The 14,214-nt window shown below is 44.5% G+C and overlaps 1 protein-coding gene across 1 annotated transcript in view; it reads right to left on the bottom strand.

Annotated features, from left to right (window-relative positions):
- Positions 1-13,445, bottom strand: part of copa (COPI coat complex subunit alpha) — a 200,148-nt gene extending 186,703 nt beyond the window's left edge. The window contains exon 1 of the mRNA XM_041180630.1: positions 13,280-13,445. Coding sequence (XP_041036564.1) covers positions 13,280-13,291 — 12 coding nt within the window. The 5' untranslated portion in view covers positions 13,292-13,445. The remainder of the gene's footprint in view (positions 1-13,279) is intronic.
- Positions 13,446-14,214: the final 769 nt, after the last annotated feature.

The raw sequence follows: 14,214 nt of genomic DNA, 5'->3' as shown, positions 1-14,214 counted from the left end.
GGTGTCAGTCCCCCTTTGGGTTCCTGCTTGGGATGGTTATAATCCCCCTGTAAGCGTTCTGTACCCTGACGCACAACCCCCTGCCCCCACCCCGTTCTCTGCAGCCCCACTGCCTCCCAACCTACCCGTTTCATGCAGCCTCACAGTCCAGGTTTAATTAGGAGAGGCCATTGTCTAAACTTGACTGATTAATCCGCTGCTTTTGTCCGCTCTCCCATTCATTGGCACAGCACTCGGAGCGAAGATTTTAATAATTCAGGAATCCCATCAATAGCATTCCTTTAAACACAACAGCAGGGCTGGTTGGATAGTTTGAGGGGGTGGGGGTGGGGAGTCACTCACCACTCCACAGATTATTCACACTCCATACAGTTACACGGGGAATAACCCTTACCCTGCTGAATAAACACTGACTCTGTACAGTTACACAGTGAGTGACCCTTACCCTGCTGAATAAACACTGACTCTGTACAGTTACACAGTGAGCGATCCTTACCCTGCTGAATAAACACTGACTCTGTACAGTTACACGGGGAATAACCCTTACCCTGCTGAATAAACACTGACTCTGTACAGTTACACAGTGAGTGACCCTTACCCTGCTGAATAAACACTGACTCTGTACAGTTACACAGTGAGCGATCCTTACCCTGCTGAATAAACACTGACTCTGTACAGTTACACAGTGAGTGATCCTTACCCTGCTGAATAAACACTGACTCTGTACAGTTACACAGTGAGTGATCCTTACCCTGCTGAATAAATATTGACTCTGTACAGTTACACAGTGAGTGATCCTTACCCTGCTGAATAAGCACTGGATAATACGGGGTGGGGGTAGGGAGTCACTCACCACTCCACAGATTATTCACACTCCATACAGTTACACGGGGAATAACCCTTACTCTGTTGAATAAGCACTGACTCTGTACAGTTACACAGTGAGTGATCTTTACTCTGCTGAATAAACACTGACTCTGTAGTTACACAGTGAGTGATCCTTACCCTGCTGAATAAACACTGACTCTGTACAGTTACACAGTGAGTGACCGTTACCCTGCTGAATAAACACTGACTCTGTACAGTTACACAGTGAGTGACCATTACCCTGCTGAATAAACACTGACTCTGTACAGTTACACAGTGAGTGATCCTTACCCAGCTGAATAAACACTGACTCTGTACAGTTACACAGTGAGTGATCTTTACTCTGCTGAATAAACACTGACTCTGTAGAATTACACAGTGAGTGATCCTTACCCTGCTGAATAAACACTGACTCTGTACAGTTACACAGTGAGTGATCCTTACCCTGCTGAATAAACACTGCCTCTGTACAGTTACACAGTGAGTGATCCTTACCCTGCTGAATAAACACTGACTCTGCACAGTAACTCAGTAAGTGATCCTTACCCAGCTGAATAAACACAGACTCTGTACAGTTAAACAGTGAGTGATCCTTACCCTGCTGAATAAACATTGACTCTGTACAGTTACACAGTGAGTGATCTTTACTCTGCTGAATAAACACTGACTCTGTAGAATTACACAGTGAGTGATCCTTACCCTGCTGAATAAACACTGACTCTGTACAGTTACACAGTGAATGATCCTTACCCAGCTGAATAAACACTGACTCTGTAGAATTACACAGTGAGTGATCCTTACCCTGCTGAATAAACACTGACTCTGTACAGTTACACAGTGAGTGATCCTTACCCTGCTGAATAAACACTGACTCTGTACACTTACACAATGAGCGATCCTTACCCTGCTGAATAAACATTGACTCTGTACAGTTGCACAGTGAGTGATCATTACCCAGCTGAATAAACACTGACTCTGTACAGTTACACAGTGATCCTTACCCTGCTGAATAAACACTGACTCTTTACAGTTACACAGTGAGTGATCCTTACCCTGCTGAATAAAGACTGACTCTGTACAGTTACACAGTGAGTGATCCTTACCCTGCTGAATAAACATTGACTCTGTACAGTTACACAGTGAGTGATCCTTACCCAGCTGAATAAACACTGACTCTGTACAGTGACACAGTGAGTGATCCTTACCCTGCTGAATAAACACTGACTCTGTACAGTTACACAGTGAGTGATCCTTACCCAGCTGAATAAACACTGACTCTGTACAGTTACACAGTGAGCGATCCTTACCCTGCTGAATAAACACTGAATCTGTACAGTTACACAGTGAGTGATCCTTACCCAGCTGAATGAACACTGTCTCTGTACAATTAAACAGTGATACTTACCCAGCTGAATAAACACTGACTCTGTGCAGTTACAGTGATCCTTACCCTGCTGAATAAAAACTGACTCTGTACTGTTACGCAGGGAGTGATCCTTACCCTCCTGAATAAACACAGACTCTGTACAGTTACACAGTGAGTGATCCTTACCCTGCGGAACAAACACTGACTCTGTACAGTTACACAGTGAGTGATCTTTACTCTGATAAATAAACACTGTCTCTGTACAATTAAACAGTGATCCTTACCCAGCTGAATAAACACTGACTCTGTGCAGTTACAGTGATCCTTACCCTGCTGAATAAACACTGACTCTGTACAGTTACACAGTGAGTGATCCTTACCCTGCTGAATAAACACTGACTCTGTACAGTTACACAGTGAGTGATCCTTACCCTGCTGAATAACCACTGACTCTGTACAGTAACACAGTGAGTGATCCTTACCCTGCCGAATAAACACTCACTCTGTACAGTTACACAGTGAGTGATCCTTACCCTGCTGAATAAACACTGACTCTGTACAGTTACACAGTGAGTGATCCTTACCCTGCTGAATAAACACTGACTCTGTACAATTAGACAGTAAGCGATCCTTACCCTGCTGAATAAGCACTGACTCTGTACAGTTACACAGTGAGTGATCCTTACCCTGCTGAATAAGCACTGACTCTGTACAGTTACACAGTGAATGACCCTTACCCTGCTGAATAAACACTGACTCTGTACAGTTACACAGTGAGGGACCCATACGCTGCTGAATAAGCACTGACTCTGTACAGTTAAACAGTGAGTGATGCTTTCCCTGCTGAATAAACACTGACTCTATACAGTGACACAGTGATAATCCTTAAACTGCTGAATGAACAATGAATCTGTACAGTTACAGTGAGTGATCCTTACCCTGCTGAATAAACACTGACTATGTAGAGTTACACAGTGAGCGATCCTTACCCTGCTGAATAAACACTGACTCTGTACAGTTACACAGTGAGTCATCCTTACCCTGCTGAATAAACACTGACTCTGTACAGTTACACAGTGAGTGATCCTCACCCTGCTGAATAAACACTGACTCTGTACAGTTACACAGTGAATGACCCTTACCCTGCTGAAAAAACACTGACTCAGTACAGATACACAGTGATCCTTACCCTGCTGAATAAACACTGACTCTGTACAGTTACACAGTGAGTGATCCGTACCCTGTTGAATAAACACTGACTCTGTACAGTTACACAGTGAGTGATCTTTATTCTGCTGAATAAACACTGACTCTGTACAGTTACACAGAGTGACACTTACACTGCTGAATAAACACTGACTGTGTACGGTTACACAGTGAGTGATCCTTACCCTGCTGAATAACCACTGACTCTGTACAGTTAGACAGTGAGCGATCCTTACCCTGCTGAATAAGCACTGACTCTGTACAGTTACACAGTGAGTGATCCTTACACTGCTGAATAAACACTGACTCTGTACAGTTAAACAGTGAATGACCCTTACCCTGCTGAATAAACACTGACTCTGTACAGTTACACAGTGAGTGATAATACCCTGCTGAATGAACACTGACTCTGTACAGTTAGACAGTGATCCTTAACCTGCTGAAGAAACACTGACTCTGTACAGTTACACAGTGAGCGATCCTTACCCTGCTGAATAAACACTGACTCTGTACAGTTACACAGTGAGGAACCCTTACGCTGCTGAATAAGCACTGACTCTGTACAGTTAAACAGTGAGTGATGCTTACCCTGCTGAATAAACACTGACTCTATACAGTGACACAGTGAGCGATCCTTAAACTGCTGAATGAACACTGACTCTGTACAGTTACAGTGAGTGATCCTTACCCTGCTGAATAAACACTGACTATGTAGAGTTACACAGTGAGTGATCCTTACCCTGCTGAATAAACACTGACTCTATACAGTTACACAGTGAGTGATCCTTAACCTGCTGAATAAACACTGAATCTGTACAGTTACACAGTGAGTGATCCTTACCCTGCTGAATAAACACTGACTCTGTACAGTTACACAGTGAGTGATCCTTACCCAGCTGAATGAACACTGTCTCTGTACAATTAAACAGTGATCCTTACCCAGCTGAATAAACACTGACTCTGTGCAGTTACAGTGATCCTTACCCTGCTGAATAAACACTGACTCTGTACAGTTACACAGTGAGTGATCCTTACCCTGCTGAATAAACACTGACTCTGTACAGTTACACAGTGAGTGATCCTTACCCTGCTGAATAAACACTGACTCTGCACAGTTACACAGTGAGCGATCCTTACCCTGCTGAATAAACACTGACTCTGTACAGTTACACAGTGAGTGATCCTTACCCTGCTGAATGAACACTGACTCTGTACAGTTAGTCAGTGATCCTTAACCTGCTGAAGAAACACTGACTCTGTACAGTTACACAGTGAGCGATCCTTACCCTGCTGAATAAGCACTGACTCTGTACAGTTAAACAGTGAGTGATGCTTACCCTGCTGAATAAACACTGACTCTATACAGTGACACAGTGAGCGATCCTTAAACTGCTGAATGAACACTGACTCTGTACAGTTACAGTGAGTGATCCTTACCCTGCTGAATAAACACTGACTATGTAGAGTTACACAGTGAGTGATCCTTACCCAGCTGAATAAACACTGACTCTATACAGTTACACAGTGAGTGATCCTTACCCTGCTGAATAAACACTGAATCTGTACAGTTACACAGTGAGTGATCCTTACCCTGCTGAATAAACACTGACTCTGTACAGTTACACAGTGAGTGATCCTTACCCAGCTGAATGAACACTGTCTCTGTACAATTAAACAGTGATCCTTACCCAGCTGAATAAACACTGACTCTGTGCAGTTACAGTGATCCTTACCCTGCTGAATAAACACTGACTCTGTACAGTTACACAGTGAGTGATCCTTACCCTGCTGAATAAACACTGACTCTGTACAGTTACACAGTGAGTGATCCTTACCCTGCTGAATAAACACTGACTCTGCACAGTTACACAGTGAGCGATCCTTACCCTGCTGAATAAACACTGACTCTGTACAGTTACACAGTGAGTGATCCTTACCCTGCTGAATGAACACTGACTCTGTACAGTTAGTCAGTGATCCTTAACCTGCTGAAGAAACACTGACTCTGTACAGTTACACAGTGAGCGATCCTTACCCTGCTGAATAAGCACTGACTCTGTACAGTTAAACAGTGAGTGATGCTTACCCTGCTGAATAAACACTGACTCTATACAGTGACACAGTGAGCGATCCTTAAACTGCTGAATGAACACTGACTCTGTACAGTTACAGTGAGTGATCCTTACCCTGCTGAATAAACACTGACTATGTAGAGTTACACAGTGAGTGATCCTTACCCAGCTGAATAAACACTGACTCTATACAGTTACACAGTGAGTAACTCTTACCCTTCTGAAAAAACACTGAATCTGTACAGTTACACAGTGAGTGATCCTTACCCTGCTGAATAAACACTGACTCTGTACAGTTACACAGTGAGTGATCCTTACCCAGCTGAATGAACACTGTCTCTGTACAATTAAACAGTGATCCTTACCCAGCTGAATAAACACTGACTCTGTGCAGTTACAGTGATCCTTACCCTGCTGAATAAACACTGACTCTGTACAGTTACACAGTGAGTGATCCTTACCCTGCTGAATAAACACTGACTCTGTACAGTTACACAGTGAGTGATCCTTACCCTGCTGAATAAACACTGACTCTGTAGAATTACACAGTGAGTGATCCTTACCCTGCTGAATAAACATTGACTCTGTACAGTTGCACAGTGAGTGATCATTACCCAGCTGAATAAACACTGACTCTGTACAGTTACACAGTGATCCTTACCCTGCTGAATAAACACTGACTCTTTACAGTTACACAGTGAGTGATCCTTACCCTGCTGAATAAACACTGACTCTGTACAGTGACACAGTGAGTGATCCTTACCCTGCTGAATAAACACTGACTCTGTACAGTTACACAGTGAGTGATCCTTACCCAGCTGAATAAACACTGACTCTATACAGTTACACAGTGAGTGATCCTTACCCTGCTGAATAAACACTGAATCTGTACAGTTACACAGTGAGTGATCCTTTCCCAGCTGAATGAACACTGTCTCTGTACAATTAAACAGTGATACTTACCCAGCTGAATAAACACTGACTCTGTGCAGTTACAGTGATCCTTACCCTGCTGAATAAACACTGACTCTGTACTGTTACGCAGGGAGTGATCCTTACCCTCCTGAATAAACACAGACTCTGTACAGTTACACAGTGAGTGATCCTTACCCTGCTGAATAAACACTGACTCTGTACAGTTACACAGTGAGTGATCCTTACCCTGCTGAATAACCACTGACTCTGTACAGTAACACAGTGAGTGATCCTTACCCTGCTGAATAAACACTCACTCTGTACAGTTACACAGTGAGTGATCCTTACCCTGCTGAATAAACACTGACTCTGTACAGTTACACAGTGAGTGATCCTTACCCTGCTGAATAAACACTGACTCTGTACAATTAGACAGTAAGCGATCCTTACCCTGCTGAATAAGCACTGACTCTGTACAGTTACACAGTGAGTGATCCTTACCCTGCTGAATAAGCACTGACTCTGTACAGTTACACAGTGAATGACCCTTACCCTGCTGAATAAACACTGACTCTGTACAGTTACACAGTGAGGGACCCATACGCTGCTGAATAAGCACTGACTCTGTACAGTTAAACAGTGAGTGATGCTTACCCTGCTGAATAAACACTGACTCTATGCAGTGACACAGTGATAATCCTTAAACTGCTGAATGAACAATGAATCTGTACAGTTACAGTGAGCGATCCTTACCCTGCTGAATAAACACTGACTATGTAGAGTTACACAGTGAGCGATCCTTACCCTGCTGAATAAACACTGACTCTGTACAGTTACACAGTGAATCATCCTTACCCTGCTGAATAAACACTGACTCTGTACAGTTACACAGTGAGTGATCCTCACCCTGCTGAATAAACACTGACTCTGTACAGTTACACAGTGAATGACCCTTACCCTGCTGAAAAAACACTGACTCAGTACAGATACACAGTGATCCTTACCCTGCTGAATAAACACTGACTCTGTACAGTTACACAGTGAGTGATCCGTACCCTGTTGAATAAACACTGACTCTGTACAGTTACACAGTGAGTGATCTTTACTCTGCTGAATAAACACTGACTCTGTACAGTTACACAGAGTGACACTTACACTGCTGAATAAACACTGACTGTGTACGGTTACACAGTGAGTGATCCTTACCCTGCTGAATAACCACTGACTCTGTACAGTTAGACAGTGATCCTTAACCTGCTGAAGAAACACTGACTCTGTACAGTTACACAGTGAGCGATCCTTACCCTGCTGAATAAACACTGACTCTGTACAGTTACACAGTGAGGGACCCTTACGCTGCTGAATAAGCACTGACTCTGTACAGTTAAACAGTGAGTGATGCATACCCTGCTGAATAAACACTGACTCTATACAGTGACACAGTGAGCGATCCTTAAACTGCTGAATGAACACTGACTCTGTACAGTTACAGTGAGTGATCCTTACCCTGCTGAATAAACACTGACTCTGTACAGTTACACAGTGAGTGATCCTTACCCTGCTGAATAACCACTGACTCTGTACAGTAACACATTGAGTGATCCTTACCCTGCTGAATAAACACTGACTCTGTACAGTTACACAGTGAGTGATCCTTACCCTGCTGAATAAACACTGACTCTGTACAGTTACACAGTGAGTGATCCTTACCCTGCTGAATAAACACTGACTCTGTACAATTAGACAGTAAGCGATCCTTACCCTGCTGAATAAGCACTGACTCTGTACAGTTACACAGTGAGTGATCCTTACCCTGCTGAATAAGCACTGACTCTGTACAGTTACACAGTGAATGACCCTTTCCCTGCTGAAAAAACACTGACTCAGTACAGATACACAGTGATCCTTACCCTGCTGAATAAACACTGACTCTGTACAGTTACACAGTGAGTGATCCGTACCCTGTTGAATAAACACTGACTCGGTACAGTTACACAGTGAGTGATCTTTACTCTGCTGAATAAATACTGACTCTATACAGTTACACAGTGAGTGACACTTACACTGCTGAATAAGCACTGACTCTGTACAGTTACACAGTGAGTGATCCTTACCCTGCTGAATAAACACTGACTCTGTACAGTTACACAGTGAAGATCCTTAACCTGCTGAATGAACACTGACTCTTTATAGTTACAGTTAGTGATTCGTACCCTGCTGAATAAACACTGAATCTGTACAGTTACACAGTGAGCGATCCTTACCCTGAATAAACACTGACTGTACAGTTACACAGGAGTGATCCTTACCCTGCTGAATAAACACTGACTGTACAGTTACACAGTGAGTGATCCTTACCCTGCTGAATAAACACTGACTCTGTACAGTTACACAGTGAGTGATCCTTACCCTGCGGAATAAACACTGACTCTTTACAGTTACACAGTGAGTGATCCTTACCCTGCTGAATAAACATGGACTCTGTACAGTTAAACAGTGAGCGACCCTTACACTGCTCAATAAACACTGACTCTGTACAGTTACACAGTGACTGACCCTTACCCTGCTGAATAAACACTGACTCTGTACAGTTACACAGTGAGTGATCCTTACCCTGCTGAATAAACACTGAGTCTGTACAGTAATACAGTGAGTGACCCTTAACCTGCTAAATAAACACTGACTCTGTATAGTTACACAGTGAGTGATCCTTACCCTGTTGAAAAAGCACTGACTCTGTACAGTTACACAGTGAGTGACCTTGACGCTGCTGAAAAAGAACTGACTCTGTACAGTTACACAGTGAGTGACCTTGACGCTGCTGAAAAAGCACTGAATCTGTACAGTTACACAGTGAGTGATCCTTACCCTGCAGAATAAGCACTGACTCTGTACAGTTACACAGTGAGTGATCCTTACCCTGCTGAATAAACACTGACTCTGTACAGTTACACAGTGAGTGATCCTTACCCTGCTGAATAAGCACTGACTCTGCACAGTTACACAGTGAGTGACCTTGACGCTGCTGAAAAAGCACTGACTCTGTACAGTTACACAGTGAGTGATCCTTACCCTGCTGAATAAACACTGACTCTGTACAGTTACACAGTGAGTGATCCTCACCCTGCTGAATAAACACTGACTCTGTACAGTTACACAGTGAGTGATCCTTACCCTGCTGAATAAACACTGACTCTGTACAGTTACACAGTGAGTGATCCTTACCCTGCTGAATAAACACTGACTCTGTACAGTTACACAGTGAGTGACCTTGACGCTGCTGAAAAAGCACTGACTCTCTACAGTTACACAGTGAGTGATCCTTACCCTGCTGAATGAACATTGACTCTGTACAATTACAGTCAGTAATCCTTACCCTGCTGAATAAACACTGACTCTGTAAAGTTACACAGTGAGCGATCCTTACCCTGCTGAATAAACACTGATTCTGTACAGTTACACAGTGAGCGATCCTTACCCTGCTGAATAAACACTGACTCTGTACACTGACACAGTGAGCGATCCTTACCCTGCTAAATAAACACTGACTCTGTACAGTTACACAGTGAGCGATCCTTACCCTGCTGAATAAACACTGACTCTGTACAGTTAAACAGTGAGTGATCCTTACCCTGCTGAATAAACACTGACTCTGTACAGTTACACAGTGAGCGATCCTTACCCTGCTGTACAACCACTGACTCTGTACAGTTAAACAGTGAGTGATCCTTACCCTGCTGATTAAACAATGACGCTGTACAGTTACACAGTGAGCGATCCTTACCCTGCTGAATAAACACTGACTCCGTACAGTAACAGTGATCCTTACCCTGCTGAATAAACACTGACTCTGTACAGTTACACAGTGAGTGATCCTTACCCTGCTGAATAAACACTGACTCTGTACAGTTACACAGTGAGTGATCCTTACCCTGCTGAATAAACACTGACTCTGTACAGTTACACAGTGAGTGATCCTTACCCGGCTGAATAAACACTGACTCTGTACAGTTACACAGTGAGCGATCCTTACCCTGCTGAATAAACACTGACTCTGTACACTTACACAGTGAGCGATCCTTACCCTGCTGAATAAACACTGACTCCGTACAGTAACAGTGATCCTTACCCTGCTGAATAAACACTGACTCTGTACAGTTACACAGTGAGTGATCCTTTCCCTGCTGAATAAACACTGACTCTGTACAGTTACAATGTGAGTGATCCTAAGCCTGCTGAATAAACACTGACTCTGTACAGTTACACAGTGAGTGATCTTTACTCTGCTGAATAAACACTGACTCTGTAGTGTTACAATGTGAGTGATCCTAAGCCTGCTGAATAAACACTGACTCTGTAAAGTTACACAGTGAGCGATCCTTACCCTGCTGAATAAACACTGACTCTGCACAGTTACACAGTGAGTGATCCTTACCCTGCTGAATAAACACTGACTCTGTACAGTTACACAGTGAGTGATCCTTACCCTGCTGAATAAACACTGACTCTGTACAGTTACAGTGAGTGATCCTTACCCTGCTGAATAAACACTGACTCTGTACACTGACACAGTGATCCTTACCCTGCTGAATAAACACTGACTCTGTACAGTTACAGTGAGTGATCCTTACCCTGCTGAATAAACACTGACTCTGTACAGTTACACAGTGAGTGATCCTTACACTGCTCAATAAACACTGACTCTGTACAGTTACACAGTGAGTGACCCTTACCCTGCTGAATAAACACTGACTCTGTACAGTTACACAGTGAGTGATCCTTACCCTGCTAAATAAACACTGACTCTATACAGTTACACAGTGAGCGATCCTTACCCTGCTGAATAAACACTGACTCTGTACAGTTACACAGTGAGTGATCCTTACTCTGCTGAATAAACACTGACTCTGTACAGTTACACAGTGAGTGATCCTTACCCTGCTGAATAAACACTGACACTGTACAGTTACACAGTGAGTGATCCTTACTCTGCTGAATAAACACTGACTCTGTACAGTTACACAGTGAATGATCCTTACCCTGCTGAATAAACACTGACTCTGTACAGTTACACAGTGAATGATCCTTACCCTGTTGAATAAACACTGACTTTGTACAGTTACACAGTGAGTGATCCTTACCCTGCTGAATAAGCACTGACTGTACCGTTACAGTGAGTGATCCTTACCCTGCTGAATAAACACTGACTCTGTACAGTTACAGTGAGTGATCCTTACCCTGCTGAATAAATACTGACTCTGTACAGTTACACAGTGAGTGATCCTTACCCTGCTGAATAAACACTGACTCTGTACAGTTACACAGTGAGTGATCTTTACTCTGCTGAATAAACACTGACTCTGTACAGTTACACAGTGAGTGAACCTTACTCTGCTGAATAAACACTGACTCTGTACAGTTACACAGTGATCCTTACCCTGCTGAATAAACACTGTCTCTGTACAGTTACACAGTGATCCTTACCCTGCTGAATAAACACTGACTCTGTACAGTTACACAGTGAGTGATCCTTACCCTGCTGAATAAACACTGACACTGTACAGTTACACAGTGAGTGATCCTTACTCTGCTGAATAAACACTGACTCTGTACAGTTACACAGTGAATGATCCTTACCCTGCTGAATAAACACTGACTCTGTACAGTTACACAGTGAATGATCCTTACCCTTTTAAAATACACTGACTTTGTACAGTTACACAGTGAGTGATCCTTACCCTGCTGAATAAGCACCGACTGTACCGTTACAGTGAGTGATCCTTACCCTGCTGAATAAACACTGACTCTGTACAGTTACAGTGAGTGATCCTTACCCTGCTGAATAAATACTGACTCTGTACAGTTACACAGTGAGTGATCCTTACCCTGCTGAATAAACACTGACTCTGTACAGTTACACAGTGAGTGATCCTTATCCTGCTGAATAAACACTGACTCTACAGTTACACAGTGAGTGATCCTTACCCTGCTGAATAAACACTGTCTCTGTACAGTTACACAGTGATCCTTATCCTGCTGAATAAACACTGACTCTGTACAGTTACACAGTGAGTGATCCTTACCTTGCTGAATAAACATTACTGTCTCTCCAACCCTCCCACTCTGTCTCTACTTTTGCCTCACTCTCTTCCTCCCTCTGTCTCTCTCATTCACTGTCTCTCTCCATGAATTTCCCCCAGCTCTGATCCTCTCACTGCCTCTGCCTTAGTTTGTGTTTGTTTTGTGTGTGTCTCTCTCTCTCTGTCTCCCTCACACATAGTGTCACTGTCTACTTCTCTCTCACTCTAACTCCCTTTCTGTTTCCCCCTCACGCACTGTCTCTGTCTGTCTCTCTCTATGTTTGTATTTCTCTCTCTCTCTGTTTCTCTTTTGGCATGTGTCTGTGCATGCTTGTCTCTGTCTGACTGTCTCCCTCGGTCTCTGTCTCTCTTTGCCTCTCTGTCTGTCTCTCTGTTTGTTTACCTGACTCTCTGTCTGTTTCTCTCTCTCTCTCTCTGTGTCTCTCTCCCTCTCTGTACTGCTGTCTGTGTCTGTCTGTCTCTCTGTTTTTCTGACTCTCTCTCTCTCTGCCCTTCGATCTCTCTATCTCTCTCTCTTTCTGTCTCTGTCTCTCTCCTCCCTCTCTGTCTGTCTCTCTTTCTCTTCCTTTCTGTCTGTCCACCTCACCGTCCTGAATACCTTCCAGCTCTCTCTCTCTCCCCCCCCCTCCACATTTGGAGGGATGTTAGAAAGTTTAATGCAGACAGAATTTAGGGGAACGTTAACCGCAGTTTCGATGGGACTTGGCTGCACGTGGGGAAAACGAGACCAGAAAGAGGGAATTTTAACTCACCCCTGTTCCCATCTTGTCTTCTGTGTCCTGTCGTCAGCGAGCTTTGCAAAAACCGAGAGGAGAGTGTGAAGGGGGGAATTAATCAAAGGTGGTATGTCTCTCTCTCTGGAGTCCAGCTTGTCTCTCTCTCTCTCTCTATCTATCTTCTAGAATCAGTCGGAGCATCTGTTGCTATCATTTAAGGACAGGGTTCATATCCTGTCTTGTCCAATCAGAGCCTCGTCCAAATGTGGGCCTGCCCCCTCCCAGCCCTGCCCTTCTCCCCATCTAACCAATCAGTTGGGAAGATTGTGGCCGCTCCTGGCTGTGATTGGCAGGTACCTGGGTTTCTCCCTCCCACCCTCCTCTCTCCCTCCCACCCCCTCTCTCACTCCCTCTCTCCCTCCCACCCCCTCTCTCACTCCCTCTCCCCCTCTCACACCCCCTCTCTCACTCCCTCACACCCCCTCTCTCACTCCCTCTCTCCCTCCCACCCCCTCTCTCACTCCCTCTCTCCCTCTCACACCCTCTCTCACTCCCTCTCTCCCTCCCACCCCCTCTCTCACTCCCTCTCTCCCTCTCACCCCCTCTCTCACTCCCTCTCTCACTCTCTCACTCCCTCTCTCCCTCTCACACCCCCTCTCTCACTCCCTCTCCCCCTCTCACACCCCCTCTCTCACTCCCTCTCTCCCTCACACCCCCTCTCTCACTCCCTCTCTCCCTCCCACCCCCTCTCTCACTCCCTCTCTCCCTCTCACACCCTCTCTCACTCCCTCTCTCGCCCCCTCTCTCACTCCCTCTCTCACTCCCTCTCTCCCTCCCACCCCCTCTCTCACTCCCTCTCTCCCTCTCACACCCTCTCTCACTCCCTCTCTCCCTCTCTCACCCCCTCTCTCACTCCCTCTCTCCCTCTCACATCCCCTCTCTCACTCCCTCTCTCGCTCTCACGCCCTCTC

The sequence above is a fragment of the Carcharodon carcharias genome (genome assembly GCF_017639515.1).
Source record: "Carcharodon carcharias isolate sCarCar2 chromosome 24 unlocalized genomic scaffold, sCarCar2.pri SUPER_24_unloc_1, whole genome shotgun sequence".
In the NCBI taxonomy this organism is placed as follows: domain Eukaryota; kingdom Metazoa; phylum Chordata; class Chondrichthyes; order Lamniformes; family Lamnidae; genus Carcharodon; species Carcharodon carcharias.
Note: the sequence above shows the minus strand (reverse complement) of the source record. Positions and strands in the feature narration are given on the sequence as shown.